Source organism: Equus przewalskii, chromosome 22 (assembly GCF_037783145.1).
Source record: "Equus przewalskii isolate Varuska chromosome 22, EquPr2, whole genome shotgun sequence".
Taxonomy (NCBI): domain Eukaryota; kingdom Metazoa; phylum Chordata; class Mammalia; order Perissodactyla; family Equidae; genus Equus; species Equus przewalskii.
The window spans coordinates 35191134-35210202 of NC_091852.1; the positions used below are offsets into that span (position 1 = coordinate 35191134).

General features: G+C 32.4%; 1 protein-coding gene across 6 annotated transcripts in view; it reads left to right on the forward strand.

The window, feature by feature from the left end:
* Window positions 1-19069, forward strand: part of CNTLN (centlein) — a 321501-nt gene that overhangs the window by 154006 nt on the left and 148426 nt on the right. For all 6 annotated transcript variants that reach the window (XR_011531332.1, XM_070589744.1, XM_070589742.1 and 3 more), the window contains exons 11-12: window positions 3876-3997; window positions 5354-5473. Coding sequence is in view for 5 of the 6 variants with exons in the window: in XM_070589744.1 (XP_070445845.1) it covers window positions 3876-3997; window positions 5354-5473 (242 nt within the window). In the remaining variant the exon portion in view is untranslated. The remainder of the gene's footprint in view (window positions 1-3875; window positions 3998-5353; window positions 5474-19069) is intronic.

Genomic DNA, 19069 nt, shown 5'->3' on the forward strand with positions numbered 1-19069 from the left:
AGTAACATCAATATGTCCTTTGAATATAGTTTAAATGTCTTGTATTTTTCAATGCTCTAATATTCATGAACTTTATACATTCTGCTGAAATTAAACATCTGTGGAAGCCTTGGTGTTCTATAAAAGGCTTTTTTTTTTTTTACTTTTTTAAAACCTTACGATTATTCTCTGAAGTTTGAGCCACTCTTTGATTAACAGTGTTTATGCTCTCAGTTCAAAGGTCAAGGAGCCGTTGACCAAACTAAAAGATTAGATCAAGAATCATTTCTATTCTTATGAACTCAAAAGTAGAATTGCAAATAGCGTTGAAGAAATTCAGTTGATACAACTTTCCTATTTTCTATTTTCCAAGGTTTGGTCACTCAGATTTGTTTGCACACAGAAATTAGAGCCTCTAGTTTAGCTAGTTTAATTCTAAAATACATAGACAGTACTCAGTGAATGTTTTATAGAATGATTTAATAAATGGACCTAATTCAGTGACAACCCAGGGGATATTTTTGTGTATGTCCTCTTAGGAAAATGTAGTAATTACTGATACTAAATGTATTTTTCAGTCTTTGCACTTAATTTTGTTGTAAGATCTTTGGGGATAATATTTCCCAAATGAAGTACAATTTTTTTTACTTAGGCTATTATAAGTCAAATGGGACTTACAGAACTATAATCCAAACTACAGTTAACTTGTATTTGTTAGAATATTATAAAAAAGTATTTTGATTATTCTTTTTAAACATTTCTTTTGAGATATCTAACTTTTGACTGACTACTTCAGCCAACATTTGTTCTTGCAGTAAAATAGGGAAAAACATTTTTCTTTGAACTATATATAATGTATCTTATATTTACATTTTTACAAAATTTTACTGTCTATTTTTGAAGGAGGACAAAGAAACAGTTTCAGGACTAATTTCACGCATGTATTACAATTTGATATCAGCATACTCAAAGCAGGAATCTACGGGTGACACTGCATTTAAAAATTATTATTATGAATTCTATCAAGTTGATTTATCAAATAATCTCTAGTTTGGTTTTATTTTTAATAGTTTAGGTTTTAATAATTTTATAAGAATTATGTAAATACTCCAGTATTAGGTATAGATAAATTATGAAACATGTAAAACTAAAGCAGAAAGATCATCCACAAAACTGTTTTTCCATAAGTACTACTTAGTGGAAGGAGTCGCTTATTTCAATTACTATAGGAAAACCAAAACTATTTGCTAATGTTGAATATATAACACTAAAGTTTTAGGAATCAGAGGTGGCCACATTGAGTGCTTTAATTAATTGCTATGCCTAATACAGAGCCTAGGACATTGTAAGTGATATATAGGACTCAGGAAATTTTTATTGAGTCTTAATCTTTGGTTTAATAGCATAATATAGTTGATTTCTATTTGAGAATTAGGAAAAACATTGGGTATGAATTCAATGATTAATTGTAGCTGAGCCAGTACTGAAAAATGCTAAAATAATGGCAGTACTAACAATAAGAAACTCAATTTGTTCTGTTAATTCAACAGAGAATTATTGTGAAAGGTAGTAGAAAAAATTTGGATATCCCATTCTATTAATTTTTACTTCTTGCTCAATCTTTTAGGTTCTGTTTACTCAGAATTCTAAGGGCTCTAATACAGACTTTTAATGATTCCAAAATACTATATTTGTGTGTAATGATTTTTAAGAAACTCATTGTAAAATAAAAGTTTATGGGGAAAGAACTTTGACTTAATTAAGAATAATTAAATAAAGCTATTTTAGAAGTACTTAAAGAGTATTCAGTTTAACTATAAGTTTATTTTAAAATTATGTTTTGACATGAATCTTTTGTAATTATCTGTAAATTTCTTGTAATTAAATTATTTTATTAATAAGTTTATAATATATCCTGTTTAAATTCCTAATAAGTAAACCTTACTAGTTCTTGGGGAATTCTAATACACATAATTAACTTGTGTTCATTTATGAGAAGATAAGAACATTATCAATTATCATTCTTCTATTTGGCTAATTTAAATTATTCATTTATTTTACATACTTAAGATTAGAAAGCTTACTGTTCAAAGAAGTGAAGTGATATTTGGATTGTTTACCAACAGTATGGAAAACTCAAGGTCAAGGTTAAATCATCCTTTATGTCTTAGAAGAAGGGTTATAAATAGCTTCTATTTTGAGGATGGAGAAACTGAGGAACACTGAATTTAAGTAGCTATGGGAAGGCAAAATTTAGTAACTTTGAGCAGCAGGACTTGAACTCTTTGCAGCACTTAAGACCCTGCATGTAATAGGCTCTTAATATATGGTTCTTTAACTGAAATTAACAAAAATTCAGTATCCTTAATTTTTAACCATGATATTAAACCGTGCTACTTTTTAGCGAGTTTGCAGTAACTGTGATTTGTGTATCTTCTAAAACCCTTAAGGATAACATTTATTTGGATTGCCTCTGTCAAGTGATGCCCTTCTCATGCTTTTCATCAAGCGCTTCTATTTCCATATGGCAAACAGACCACTTGGTACACACGCAGGGCTCAAATACTTTCTATAACTACTTAAGAGAATTATTGAAGTTATCCTACTAGACATATATTCTAAGTAGAGCAGCAAAATATCCATACTGTTGAGACAGGTAGAATTGTAGTAAAATAATGCACCCTGCTGAGATGAGACATAGATGGTCAAGGAAGCAGTGAATTTGCCTTCTAAATGATAAGGGCATCAATGTTAATACCTGGGAAGAGGAGGTGGAAGGAAGCTAACTTTTGCTTTGTGCCTCTATAGGGCAAGCACAGTGCCAGGGGCTTTACCTATATATTAGCTCATTTAATCTAGTCATCATAATTTAAATCTGTGTGTTCTTTCCCATACTTTACAGAAAAAGAAATTGAATTAATTTAGATAGTGTTCTTAAGATTATGGAGCTGACAGGAGAAAGCTCCAAGAATGGAATTCAACTCTTTCTGACTGCCGTATGCCTATACATTTCACCTCACTATAATATTAGAGTACCTGTTGCCCCCACTAAATAAGTATACAAGCTCCTTCACACAGAAATATGAAAAAGAGTTTAAAAAACTAATATGAAATTTTCAAGGGTAAAAAATTCAAGAAGTCACTTATTTTACTTTGAGAAATACAGTTCATAGTGATATAAATATATCCTCTGAGGACTGAAAATTTGACCTTTATAAGTTCATTTTGTGATTATATCTAAAAACAAAGATTCATCTCATGTGTTACCCTAGTAATGTTTAGGCTGTCTATTCTGTGACCTCTTCAAGAGTACTAAGCCCAGCTCTCCCATCTTAGGTCTTCATGATACAAGCCAAAAGGTTAAACTATGCTACTTCTAACTTAGGTCCAAACTGATTTTCTTCCTCTTGTATAATACATGTGCTTTATGAGAAACTAATCATGAATCCATGGGCTGAAGAATTGGTCTTACTATGATTAGTGTCCTTACACTAATTGTATGTGCACTTATGACTAACAAAATAATCAAGCTTTATGTATGGACAATCCTTGTGTTGAAAAGAAAAAAAAATTTTAAATGTTTAAGGTTAGCCCATAAATATTTGTATGTATGCTAATTAACAACAGGGAAAGAAATGAAACTAATTTGATAGCAGTTTTGAAATTACTTAAAGCAGCTTAAAAAAATCCAGTGAGTGGGTCGAATTTATCAAGCAAAGCTATTCTGTGACTTTAGGAATTCTTCCTTTTCCTCTGCTTAAATAAGTATTACAAATTCATTCATATTGACATACTGTTTTCTTTCAAATTTTATGTTTTGATGGGTAACCTTTTATTTACAACATTATACTAATACTTTCTTCAAACTTGTGTACTTGCTTTTTTGTGTTCTACAGAGCCAAGAAAATGATGAGCTAAGAGATGCCCATGAAAAACGCAAGGAAAGGCTACAGATGTTACAGACCAACTACAGAGCAGTAAAAGAGCAATTAAAACAGTGGGAAGAAGGCAGTGGCATGTGAGTTACATAGCTCATAAAGGCATTTCCCTAAATATTAAATGGAATGGAGTAGCATCATATAGGTGTTTTAATGGCTTTTGTTTGATTTTAGAGAAATTATTTGCTAGTCAGATTTTTATTCTGGATTTTTAAATAGAGAATATAGTAAATGAAAACAGAGAAGTATGCTAGCAATAAGTATAGATTTTCCTGTAATTTACAGAAATCATTAGTGTAGGTGATTATGAGTATTGTATACATTTTTAATATCAGTAGAGTAGTAAAAGTGTGTAACTTAAGGCAAAAATAATTCGTATCCATATGATTGAAAAACCACTTTCAATAAATAAAATACTGGTGTTACAATGTTTATGACTCAAAAAGTATTTAAGTTTTAATCGAAAGTCAAGAGAAATATGAAATTCACATATAGTTAACTATCTTAAAACTACTTCAACCTAGTATGCAATTTGAAAATCTTTACTATCCATCAGTTTGTTCTGCAGCTTATCTGAATGAATTGGCGGTCTCAGTTCAATTGCTCTGAACAGGTGTTCAGATCTTGGTTAGTCGTAAGTGGCTCCCCTGTTAACAGTATCAACAGAGGGCAAAGGACTGAATGAGTACAGAAAATCTACTACCCTCTCATCTTTTGAGATGGATCCTTTAGGGCGATGTTGATGATACACATTGGTCTGTTCTATAGAGAAATACTGTTTCTAAATTGGCCAGTACAGCACTTTCACAAAATAAAAACCGAGAGTTTGTTTTATGTACAGAAAATGAAAACATAAAGGGTATTTGGCATGTTTTGTAGATAATTGTCACATCTGATTTTTTCCTTTTAAGAATGGAAAGTGTTTCAGATCGCTTGTTAGTAAAGGAGTGATAAAGCAATTTATCCTGGATTTAGCTTCTGTTCACCTAACTTTTTAGTAGTTGCTAGAAGTGTAAAAACTACTTTCTGAAATATTCACTAATAATAGTTTGTTTTAAGATAGAGCATGTATACTACATTCAGATTGGTTGGCAGCAAAGTCTAGATGAGCTGATTGTTTATAGTCTTTTTTTAGAATCTGTGACAATCCTACAATGTATAGTTTTACTATTAGTAGAATGAATGAGGAGATAGACCTAAGAATATCATATGGCTGCTTAAAAGTTTGCTTTCCGTAATAGCAGTTTAGCTTTTTAGGAAGTTATGATATAGGATTTTAATTTCTACATAAGGGTTTAGGAAATTCATTCCATAAATAGTGAGCTTGAATCAGAAATTTGATCAATAGATATTTTTAAATTTTAGGGAATGTATACATGAATTTTTATTGCACTTTGAACATGTTAAGGAAGAAAGCAACTTCATTTTAAAAATAGGACTGAAATCAGAAAAATAAAGAGAGCAGATCCCCAGCAACTTCGACAAGAAGATTCTGGTGCTGTGTGGAATGAACTGGCCTATTTCAAAAGGGAGAACCAGGAGCTAATCATCCAAAAGTGAGTTTCTTTTTAACAATGTGGACTTAGATAAACATTTGGGAGATATTTTGTGGCTTAAAGACCATGAGAGAAATACCTTATAAAATATGAAAATTGAAATAATCTGATTTTTGCCAATGAAAGTAAAGAAAAAAAAAGGACTAGCTTTTAAAACGTATATATATGTATAATGCAATAACAAGTTGCACATTTGCTGGCTGTAGCCGAAACTGTAGAATATGATCCAGGGATTGTGTTAATTAATGTGGCTCTCATCTGTTGGAGGTGTCGCTCTTTATTAGCCTGTATTTTAGACACTGCCGTGCTTCATTTTTGGAATGAGGTGGAGAGGGGATAACCTAGCCAGCCATCCTTGTTTGATCTCCCAGATACATACGCAATGCAGAATGCCTGAGCTCTCTTGGTTCCCTGCCCTGTCCTGCTAATCCCAGCTGAGCTCATTATGGTGTAGCCTTGCTGCTACTCTTGGAGCCAGAGCTGTCCAAGCTAATTACTGGTAGCAGCAGAACTCCCTGTTAAGGGTCTGGTGTGGATCTGCTAACATGGTCCTTGGTAGTGACCTGCAAAAGACACGAGGGAATTACTTTCTTTCTTGCTGTGCACTGCCTGTCCTTTGGGCTTAATGCTGATCCCTCCACATAGGTCTTTTAGCTGCCCTAAGTATAAAACTTGATGAAGGATACTCATATTTTAGAAAACATACAGTTTGCTTCCTTGATCTTATAATTCACAGACTATTATATTCAGCTTGGCAAAGAAAGAACACTTTTTTTTTGAAACAGAAAGGAGTTAGACCAACATAATTAACCTCTTTTGCTACTTAACTATTTCTTCATTTAGAGGTAATTTTTGACACTCAGACCATGCAATTTTTTTTTAAAGCCTGAGTGTCTTTTAGTGATCTAAAAGATTACTAGAATTTAGCATTACGTGGCATAATGTAATTAAATATCATAGTATTTTCTTAGCTATAAATCAGAATCTTAGATATTGTATTATAAAACGTGTAACATTATTAGATTGCCACCTTTTCCATGTAATGAAATTGAGGAAAATTGAGAAAATAATGAAAATTGAGGTAATGATCATATTAGATTTAAATATACACTTCCAATTACCTCTTAAAGTGCACTACACTCTGTTAGTGCTAAATGTTTGATGCTGATAATAAAATCTCTTATCTTGAAAATTATTTTATAGAGTTTATAGATTTGTCCCAGAAACATTCCATGATAATTTTTAATAGCTTTATTGAAATTTAATTCACAAGCTATATAATTTACCGTATAAAGTGATCAATTTGATGGCTTTTAGTATATTTGAAGATTTGTGCATCTATCATCACAATTTTGGAACACTTTTATTACTCCCTTCAAAACAACCCACACCACTTAGCTGTTACCTCCCAATCCTTTCACCGTCTCTCCCCAGCCTAGGTAACTACTAATGAACTTTCTATGTTTATAGACTTGCTTATTCTGGCCATGTAAATGGAATCATACAACATATGGTCCTTTGTGATTAGCTTCTTTCACTTAGCATAATGTTTTTGTATGGATTACCCATGTTGTAGCATGTATCGATACTTTCTCTGATAATCTTTAATGATCTTTTTGTCTCAGCAGTGTGCCTACATAAATACTGAGTCATTATTAAAAGTGTAGAATTCTTTTTTTTCCCCCTGAAATCTGAAGTAAATTCATTATTGTGATAGCCATTTGTGAAACACTTATTTTTCAGATCAGTCTTAACTTAGTAAAAGATAGTAAAGCTTGGGTAGATAACCTTAAAGAATGCTAAATAATTGATATAAACTTTAAATAATGTAATGTTTTTCGAGGGAGAGTTATTTTGTGAAACATTTATTCAATCAAACGCATTTGAGTTACTGCTGCGTGACAGGCACTCTGCTAGGTGAATGAAACGAGAATATCAGACAAACTTTCTACTCTCAGGGAGCGTCCTTGGAAACATGTTCAGTACCAAGCGTTCTAATGAAATACATTGTTAAAAATAAAAGTGTCATGATGAAACAATAAGACTTATGAAACATCAGTCTTTTATCGGTTGAACTTTGTTTAATGATGACAGAAGTTTTTTGTTTTTTAAAAAATTTATATATAGTATATTGACTTTTTTAGCATATAGTTTTATGAGTTATAACACATGTAGGGTTATGGACATATAACATATATATAACATGTACAATAGAATCAAGTAACTGCTGCCACAATCAGGATACAAACTAGTTCGTTATCTCAAAAAATTTCCTTGTCTTGCTCCTTTGTAGTCAAATCCTCCCACATCCCTAACACCTGGTAACCACTGATTTGTTCTCTCTCTCTATAGCTTTGCCCTTTTTCAGAATATCATATGAGTAGAATGATATGAGCTGTGACTTTTTGAGACTAGCTTCTTTCACTGAAGTCAGTGAATGCCTTTGATATTCACTTATGTTGATTCATCCAGTTTGTTTCTTTTTATTGCTAAATGGTATTCCATTGTATGAATGTCCCACAGTTTGTTTATCCATCTCCTGGAGAACATTTGGGTCTTTTCTAGTTTTTTGCAATTATGAATAGAGCTACTATACACAGGTTTTTGTGTGAGCATAACTTTTTGTTTCTTTAAGGTAAATACCTAGGAGTTGCATTGCTGGGTCATATGGTCAGGGTATGTATGTCTCTGTAAGAAACTGCCACTGTTTTCCAGAGTGGCTCTACCAATTTTCACTCCCACCAGGAATTCATATGGGTCGAGTTGCTCCATATCCTGGTTAGCACTTGGTGTTGTCATTATTCTTTTAGACCATTCTAATAGGTGTGTATTGGTATCCCATTGCGATATTAATTTGCATTTCCCTAATGGCTAATGGTATTGATTATCTTTTCACATGCTTATTTGCTGTCTTTATATCTTTGATGAATGTCTGTTCAAATCTTTTGCCTGTTTTTAAAAAATTGATTATTATTAAGCCAATTAAACAATAATTCTTCTTTTTATATTCTGTATGTAAGTCCTTAATCAAACATGTGATTTGCAAATATTTTCTCCCAGTCTATAGATTGCCTTTTCATTCTCTTGACAGTGTCTTTTACATGACAAAAGCTTTAATTTTGATGAAGTTCAAATTATTATTTTCTTCTTTTATGGATCATGGCTTTGATGCCCTGTCTAATAACTGTTTTCCTGACCTGATGTCACAGGTGTTTTATCCCATGTTTTCTTCTGAAAGTTTTGTGTGTAACTCTATGATCCATTTTGAGCTAATTTTTGTAAAAGGTGTGAGTTAGAGGTTGAAGTTCGTTTTTTTTCAAATGTATGTCCGGTTGTATCAATACCATTTTTGAAAAGACTATCCTTTCTCCAGTAAATTGCCTTTGTAACTGTCAGATTTCAACTGACTGTATTTCTCTGGGTCTTTTTCAAGACTCTTTATTTTATTCCATTAATCTGTATTCCTAAGCTTTTGTGAACACCACTCTGTCTTGATTACTGTAGTTTTCTAATAAGTGTTAAACTCAGTTAGTGTGCATCCAATAGTTTCATTCTTTTGAAAATTGTTTTGGCTTTTCTAGTCCCTTTGCTTTTCCATATAAGTTTTAGCTACAAAAATAGATAAGGAAAATAGCTATAGCTACCAAAATCATGTGGAAATTTTTATTGGAATTGTGCTAAATCTATAAATCAGTTTGGAGAGAATTGACATATTAAGTATGTTGAGTCTGCTAGTCCATGAATATGGTATGTCTTTATTGATATTTTCTTTTATCAGTATTTATAGCTTTAGCATGAAGATTCTATATGTCTAATTTTTGTTAGATTTGTACCAAGGTATTTAATTTCTTAGAGCTACTAAAAATGGTACTGTAATTTTAATTTTGGTTTCTAATTGTACATTGCTAGTGTAGAGACATAAGTTCCATTTTAGCATGCTGACATTCTATCTTGCATTATTGATAGGTTAGAGCTAAGTCTGCCATGTTATTAGTGGTTTTCTGTTTATTCCCTCTGTTTATCTCTTCTTTCCTTCCTTTCTGTAACTTGAACATGTTTTTAGAATTATGTTTTTATTTACTTATATGGTTTTGGAGAATATCTCTTTAAATCAGTTTTTTAGTGTCTGCTCTAAGTATTATAATACGTAACTTATTACAGTCTACTGGCATCAACATTTTACCATTTCAAGTAGAATGTAGGAACCTTAATTCTATTGTGTCCCTTTACCCACCCCCTTTATAATATAATTAATTGTCTTAAATATTTTCTCTAAATACATAGAGAAATTCATGAGATGATGTTATAGTTTTCACTTCAAATATAAAACGTAATTTTAAAACTTCAAGGGAAGGATACCCTATTATATTTACTCATAAATATAGTAGAGGTATTTTTTTTTCCCACTTTCTTTATTCCTGACCTTCCAAGTTTTCTTCTTTTCCCATTTTCTTTCCGTTTGAAGATCTTCCCGTTAGACTTTCTTTTAGGGTAGGTTGGCTAGGAACAAATTCTCTAAGTTTTCCTTTATCTAAAATGTATTCATTTCACTTTCATTCCCAAAGGCTATTTCCCAAAGATAAAGAATTCTAGATTCTTTTCTTCAGCACTGGAAAAATATTTGCCACTTCCTTTTGGCCTTCATGGTTGCTGATGAAAAATGCACTGTTATTTGAATTGTGGTTCCCCTAGAGGTAATCCATCTTTTTCTCTGGCTGCTTTCAATCATTTTTTGTTTGTCTTTACTTTTCAGAAGTTTAATTATGACATTTTTGGGCATGAATTTCTTTGAGTTTATCCTATTTGGGATTCTCTAAGCTTCTTGAATCTCTAGGTTTCTGCCTTTTGTCAAATTGGGAAATTTTGGTTGTTGTTGCTTCAAATAATTTTTTCAGCCCCACATTCTTTATCCTCTCCTTCTGGGGATTCTATTGACATGAATGTTCGATTCTTTAGTATTGTCCTACAGGTCCCTAAGGCTCTATTCATTTTATTTTTCAGCCTATTTTGTCTCTGTTGATCAAATTGGGTTATTTCAAGTAATTTCTATTGTTTTATCATCAAGTTCACTGATTCTTTCCTCTTTCATCTGTCATCTCTGCTATCGAGCCCATGCAGTGGGTTTATTATTTTGGTTTTTATAATTTTCAATTCTAAAATTTTCATTTGATTCTTCTTTATATCACCTATTTATTTGCTGAGATTTTCTATTTTATTTGTTGCACGATCATTCATAATTGTTCATTGGAGCATGTTAATCATGGCTACTTTAAAGTCCTTGTCAAGTAATTCTGACATGTATATTATCTTGGTGGTGGAATTTCTTAATATGATTTCTCCTTCAAATTGAGATTTTCTTTATTCTTGGTGTAATGAGTGATTTTGAATTGTCTCCTGGACATTTGGAGTATTATGTTTTGAGACTCTAGATCTTATTTCAGTCTTTTATTTTAACAAACCTCTGATGACATCATGCTCACATCAGTACTGCCAGGAAGGAGTGGGAGTCTTAGCTTCAAACTTGACTGCTGATGACATTGCGTGGAAGTGAGTGTGAAGGGGTGCCTCATTACCATTTGATGGGGGTGGAAATTCAGGCTTCTCACTTGGCCTTCATTGACAGAGAGTAAGCTATTTTTTTCTTTTCCCAGTGGTATATGGCTGGAGAACAGTGGTTATCATCAACAAGATTTCTGTCCTGCTAGTCTGCCCCATTCCCGGTTCTTTGGCTAAAGAAAACAGACTTTCCTTAAGATTTGCTTTGTTTGTGTCTGTTGGCATTTCTGGGTTGTGGGTTTCTTCAGTACCTAATTTGAAATATTTGGGAGGAAAGAAGAAAGCCAGGGAACCTATCACTGTGAGTTGTTCCTCTATTCCTAAATATTCCTATTCTTCTTCTTCTCCCTGCCTGTCAGAGACTTATGTTTGTTTTACGTATTTTGTTCAGGGTTTTTGTATTTAATTAGTAGGAGGAATAGGGATAAATATGTCTACTTCTTCTTGCTGGGAATCAGAAATTTCAGCCTGTTTTTCTGTGGACCAGGCAGTCTTATATTTGTGTCACACATTGGGATCTAGTTTAGTACTCAGTCCTGACTACTTAAGAAGTAAGATTTACCCCTATTTACACAGTAATGACTATTTTTTAAATTTAAGGCTGGAATATATAGGATATACTACTAAAACTACTTTTAAACTAAATTTGTATAGTACTTCCAAATCCAGTCTTAAAAGTTGAGTTAACTTTTCAAAACCCCATTAAAAAATAATGTGGCAACTCTAAGTCAGTTTACAAAATGTGATTTAAGAAAAAATGATGCTACCCCTGACCTACATTATAATGTTTCTACCATTGAGTACGGTCAGAAGTTTTTGTTGCTGCTGTAGTATATGAATATGAGGACTTGAGAAATTTTCATGGGATATACTTCCTATAATAATTCATTTAGATCTATAAAATCCATCTTCTTATTATATCATCATGCTATTTTAACAAAAAGATCAAGAACTTAGCAATCTATGAACTAATAAATTGCTTGATTCCTCCAGTATTTAACAAATACTCATATTTTAATTCATTTATTTATTCATTCAACATTTAAACAATATAATTCAGAGCCAGGCACTAAGCTAGGGACTGAATACAGAGTTGTGTACTGAAGAGTAGTAATTTCAAACCCTGATGAGATTTATTATAGGGGCACTTGCCATGTGCTAGTGAGATGAAACAACTCTTTGGGATGCTAGATAGTAAGAGACAAGTCTTAATGATTTCACATCACAAATATCTCTAGAATATATCTATTTCTTTCCATTCTTACTATCCCTGTCCTTATTCAAATCACCATCATATCTTCCCTGATCAACTAGAATAAACTCATAAATAGCTGCCGACATTCACTCTTATCCCCTCAAATCCATTTTTCCCCCAATGCTGCAGAGTGATCTTTTAAAATACAAATCTGAGCATGTCTCTCCCCTGTTTAAAAACATTTTGTATCTTCTCATTGCTCTTAAAATAAAATCTAAATTCTTTATATAACACACTTAAACATCTCGCCCCCCTTCTTAACCATTCCTGCTTCACTTTTGTTTCTTACCTGAAAATAAGTATGAGAAGGCAAAATATTTCCAAAGAGTTACTGATATTTTTCCTGGTTGATGCTGAGAATCCTGGTTAGTGAATTTTTCAGTGAAGGCAGTTAGAGTTGGGGTCAGTGGTAAGGGGAAATTTGTAATTAAAAACTTAAATTTTATTTTGTAGAAGTAAGGAATTTTGCCCCATATATCATTACTCCTTTATTTCAATGATCTTTTGATCATTTTTTCTTAATGATAAAAAGTAAACAAGCTATAGATCAATGGCATAGCCCAGGATGGAGTACTTTCTTGGGTTAAATGTTAAATATATGTAGGCCATAGTTTCAAAGAATATTTTATAAAATTGAATAATAATTGCTTAAGGAGCTAAAATCAAAATATTATGGTAGGAAAGTTCAGCTAGTTTTTTTCTTCTGCAAAGAAAGACTCCCTGTCTTTCTAAGCAAGAACATTATTGTTCCCATATGTAGAAATGAGGATTTTAGGAGCTGCATTTCTCTGACATGCATTGGAAATAAAATTCTTGGGAAAAAAAGTCTGCTAATCATGACATTTTTCAAAAACAAATGTATTTTTGGATAACTAATAACAATGTATGAATTACATAATAGTTTTATTTTAAAGCATACTATCTAGTAGCAGTTAGTACATTTGCAATGTTGTCCAGCCATGATCTTATGACCCCAAAAAGAGCTCCAATACTTATTAAGCAGTCACTCCTTATCTCCCCATTTCCCCCTTCTTTCAGCTCCTGGCAACCACTAGTCTGCCTTCTGTCTCTGTGGATTTACCTATTCTGAATATTTAATATACAGTAGTCCCCCCTTATCAGCAGTTTCAGTTATCCATGATCAACTGAAGTCCAAAAATTTTAAATGGAAAATTCCAGAAATAAACAATTCATAAGGTTTTTTTTCCCGAGGAAGATTAGCCCTGAGCTAACATCTGCCAATCCTCCTCTTTTTTTCTGAGGAGGACTGACCCTGAGCTAACATCCATGCCCATCTTCTTCTACTTTATACATGGAACGCCTACCACAGCATGCCTTGCCACGTGGTGCAATGTCTGCACCCGGATCTGAACCGGTGAACCCCAGGCCAATGAGAAGTGGAACATGCACACTTAACCGCTGCGCCACCTGGCCGGCCCCACAATTCATAAGTTTTAAATTGCTCACTGTTCTGAGTAGTGTGTTGAAAACTCATGCTGTCCTACTCCATCCTACCTGAGATGTGAATCATCCCTTTGTCTAGCATATCCACACTGTATACACTACCCACTCATTAGTCACTTAGTAGCTTACTGGGTTACCAGATCAACTATCGAGGTATCTCAGTGCTTGTGTTCAAGTCACCCTTATTTTACCTAATGCCCCAAAGTGCAAGAGTAGTCATGCTGGCAGTTCAGATATACTACAATTTATTTATTCATTCATTCATTGATGGACATTTGAATTGCTTCCACTTTTTCGCTATTGTGAAAAGTGGCACTGTGAACATTTGTGTACAAGTACTTGTTTGAATACTTGTTTTCAATTCTTTTGGATATATACCTATCAGCAGAATTGGTGAGTCATGTGTAAGTCTATATTTAACTTTTTGAGGGACTGTCAAACTATTTTCATAGTGGCCGCATCATTTTACATTCCCACCAGCAATATATGAAGATTCCACTTTCCCATAGCCTTGTCAACACTTATTTTCTCTCAGTCTTTAAAGCCTATAAACCTATAAAAAAGCCATCCTAGTGAATGTGAAGTGGTATCTCATTGTGGTATTGATTTGCGTTTCCTTAATGACTAATGAGCATCTTTGCATGTGTTTATTGACCATTTCTGTATCTTCCATGCGTAAATATCTATTCTAGTCTTTTGCCCATTTCAAAACTTGGGTTGTTTGTCTTTTTGTTTTTGAGTTGTAAGAGTTCTTTACAGATTCTGGTTACTAGACATCTGCAAATATTTTCTCCCATTCTGTAAGTTGTCTTTTCACTTTCTTGATAGGGTCCTTTGATACACAAAGTTTTTAATTTTGTTGAAGTCCACTTTATATATTTTTCCTTTTGTTGCTTATGCTTTTGATGTCATATCTAAGTATGACAAATTGCCAAATCCAAGATCAGGAATATTTGCCCCCATGTTTTCTTCTAAGTGTATTATAGTTTTAACTCATATTTAGATCTTTGGTCCATTTTTAGTTAATTTTTTTATATAGTGTTAAGTACGGGTCCAACTTCATTCTTTTGCATGTGAATTTCCAGTTGTCCCATGTATTAATTTTTATGGCTTTCACAAACAGGCTATATGATCACCTGTAAGAGTTAATGAGATGAATTAATAAGATGAGAATTTAAATGTATCTGCCCTTGAGAAATCAGTCCAAGATGAAACAGCACAGGCTATCATAAGCATAATGCAAATGAGAATATAAATTCTGGGAAATGAGAATATAAGTTCTAGTGTAATCAAGAGTTGTGCAAGTTATGAGAGTCCATTGAAAGGCAACGGATTTCAAGGGTATGTGGCAACAGGTTTTGAATCCCAGTTACTTTATGATTGAAAATCAAGGACAAGAAATTCATCTACTGAGATTGGGGTCATAGGAAGTAAACTCATGTATTAAGGATTCCTAGATAAGAGTGAGAAGTTTCAGAGCAAGATTAACGTAAAACCTAACTCATTGCTGAGTTAGAGCTCCGAAGCCCAGGTCCTTTGTATTCCTCTTTTCTGTCTCTAGAATGCTTGAGAGTATGATGCAACTTGAAGCCTATAGATGGGCTTTAAGAAGTCACTCATGATACTGTAAAAGTACTGAGGCCTGGAAGTAAGTACACCATTGTAGCTAAGTAAATAATATATGTACAAAAGGCCTTTAAACTATGGAGTTTTATAATATTAGGTACATATTACTGAATCTGTGTGACCCTTTGGATTGTTTGTGCTTTCATTCATTAAGTCAATAAATATGCTGGGCACTGCAAGTAAAATATTGAGCAGAACGTGTATGGCTCCAGGCCTCACAGGGCTTCAGTTTATTGGAGACACAAATAATAATCAATAAGCACACACATATATATAATTACAAACTTTGATTAATGAGATAAAGCTCTTTTGTGCCTTCCTGTGTTTATGTTTTCTCCACCTCTTTCCATTTTTTCCCCCTCTTTCTCTTTCCTGCCCTCTCCTCTGGGTAAAATACAGAAATAGTTTATAACTTTTGTTTGCTGTATGATCAACCTAAATTGTGGGGGATATATATTTTTTATTGTGGTAAAATATGCGTAACAAAAAATTTACCATTGCAACCATTTTTGGGTGTACAGTGCAGTACTCACCTTCCTGTACCACCATCACCACCATCCATCTCCAGAACCTTTTGATCTTCTCAAATTGAAAATCTGTACCCTAATGGTTAATAATAATAATTCCCCATGCCCCCTTTCCCCAGCTCCTGTCTCTCCTTTCTGTCTCTATGAATTTGTGTATTCTAGGTACCTCATATAAATGGAATCATACAATATTTTTCTTTTTGTGTCTGGCTTATTTCGTTTGTCCTCATATCTTCAAGGTATTTCCATGTTGTCACCTATGTCAGAATTTCTTTTCCTTTTTAAGACTGAATACTATTGCATTGTATATACATACCACATTTTGTTTACCCATTCATCCATTGATATTTGGGTTGGTTTCACCTTTTAGCTATTATATATTTGTTGTATTTTCATTATATTTTGCTGTACACTTAGCAAGATTGTTGGCTAAGAAAAAAGTATGATTTTGTATTCATTGGTAGATAGTTCACCAGAGTAAATGGCAAGTATATTTTCGAGTTTTATTTTCTAACTCTTGAGATCAACTGTTGATGTTGATACCTTAAATTATTTTAATACATTTGTGACTATATACATAGGGTATTTATTTTTTGAGGTCGTATATCTTTGTCCATTAAAGCTGCTACAACAAAATATGACAACAGAAATTGTGACATTATAAATGGAAATTTATTTCTCACTGTTCTAGAGGTGGAAGTTTGAGATCAGGGTGCCAGCATGATTGGGTGAAGACCTTCTTCCAGACTGCAGACTTCTTGTCTTATCCCTACTTGACAGAAGAGACAAGGGAGTTCTGGTGGTCCTCTTTTATAAGGGCACTAATCCCATTCATAAGGGTTCTTCCGTCATGACCCAAGGACCTCCCAAAGGCCCCACCTCCTAATGCCATCATCTTTAGGGGTTAGAATTTCAACATGAGTTTTAGGAGGACATAAACATTCAGATATTAGCACCATATATATAATATTTTTAATTTAATTGCTACCTTAATTTCTTTTCATACATTTGAGGCACTGTACATATGATATTTTTAGAATTATATTAGCACCATACGTATAATATTTTTAATTTAATTGCTACCTTAATTTCTTTTCATACATTTGAGGCACTGTATATATGATATTTTTAGAATTACTTGAAGAATTACATATTGTTTACTTAAATAATTAGGTAGTAAATCTTGTGTTTATTTTCCTAAACAAAAATACTTTATTTTTCTAAAAAAAGTCAAAGTTACTTTCTCTAAGTGTGTTTTGTCACACTAAACTCAGTCTATTTTAAAACAGTTTTTCTTTAGGGAAAATAATTTTATCAAGAATGTTGGGTTTGAACATCTGAATTGAATGCTAATGAGCATTTATAAATATCAAAATTTATTTTGAATGATATAGGTAACTGATACAAAGTGTTTACTTATTCTAAACACTACATTAGGCTTTAGTTTGTTTTCAGCTATTTTGATGATGTCATATATAGTCAATGTAGGGATGTTGTAGGCAAAGTTATCTTCAGATGGAAAAAGGGATTTAATTTGGTAGTATTTTTTCCCAATATTTGTAATTTATCTAGGGGATATAAAAACTCTTGTGAGAAAAATTTCACTTTGAAATATTTTCTTAGGACCTTTTTGCAATGAACTCAACTAAGATATATGAATAAGGATGTTCTTGCAGTATTTTTGTAATAGTTAGCAATTAGAAATGATGTAAATGTCCATTAGTATCTGATCTAAGTATATTGTGGTATATTAATATAATGTGGTACTCTACTGCATTTAACATGAATAAATTAGATCTATATTTATCAAAATAAAAATGCCTCAATAGCAAAAGTTGAGTTAAAAGAAGGAATTTGAATAATAGTATATAAATATAAAATTTTTACTCGTAGAACTATACTATATTTTTGTGGATATGTATGTGTGTGCACATACATACATGCACATATATATCCACAAAAATATAGTTGTCTAACTCTATGCACGCACACACATACATATATAGTATTGAAACATGGAACAGAAATATACACACCAAATTAAAGATATCGATTATTTCTGGGGAGGGAAGAAAGGTGGAATATTGTTTGCGAGAAATACTATTTACAGATCATTTTATTTTTTCCATAAAAATAAAAGCTATGGATTAAATATGGCATAATGTTAGTTGTTTTTAAATCTAGATGGTTGGTACATTAATGTTAGTTATATTATTCTTTATGCTTTTTTTATGTTTGAAATATTCTTTTTGCTTTTTAAGTATGTGCTCAAAGACCCAGTAATTCCACTTTTAGTTGAAAACACTAAAGAGATCTTGCATATAGGCACATCTACAAGGATGTTCATTATAGCATTGTATAATTATGAAAAATTGGAAACAGAATAGCAGATAATATAACTGTATAGCTAAAAGTCTCAAGAACTTCAATTTTAAAAAAACATAATTTTAATGAGTAGAATATTTTACCTCATACCGTACACAGAAATCAGTACTAGATGGACTGAAGGCCTAAATGTGAAGCCTTAAACCATAAAGCTTTCAGAGGGGACATACGAGAACATCTTTTGTCTTTGTAGTAGGCAAAGATTCCTTAAGCTAGATTTAAAGAGAACTAAATATAAACTAAAAATTGATAAACTAGACTATATTAAAATCAAGAACTTCTGTTCATTGAAAGATACCGTTAAATGAATTAAAAGGCAACTTTCAGAGTGAGAAAAGATATTTGCAGAATATATGTCCAGCGAAGGGCTAGCATCCAAAGTGTATGAAGAATTCTTATGAATAAAGAAGAAAAGGGCAGTCAACCCAATAGAAAAATGAGCAAAACACTTGAACAGATATTTCACAAAAGAACACATCCAAATGGCCAATACACATATGAAAAAGTGCTAAACTTGATTTATCTTCTTTTTCTAGTTTTTTTAATTGGAAGCTTACCACACTGTAGATCTTTCTCTTTTCTAATATAAGCACATAAGGCTGTAGATGTTCATTTGAGTGCTGTTTTAGAACCTCACAAATTTTGAAATGTTGTGTTTTAATTTTTTTTAAGTTCAAATATTTTCTAATTCGTCTTGGAGTCTTCCTTGAAAGAAAAACTATAAAAGTAGATTCTTTAATTTCAAATATTTGGAGATTTTCCAGACATCCTTCTGGTATTGAT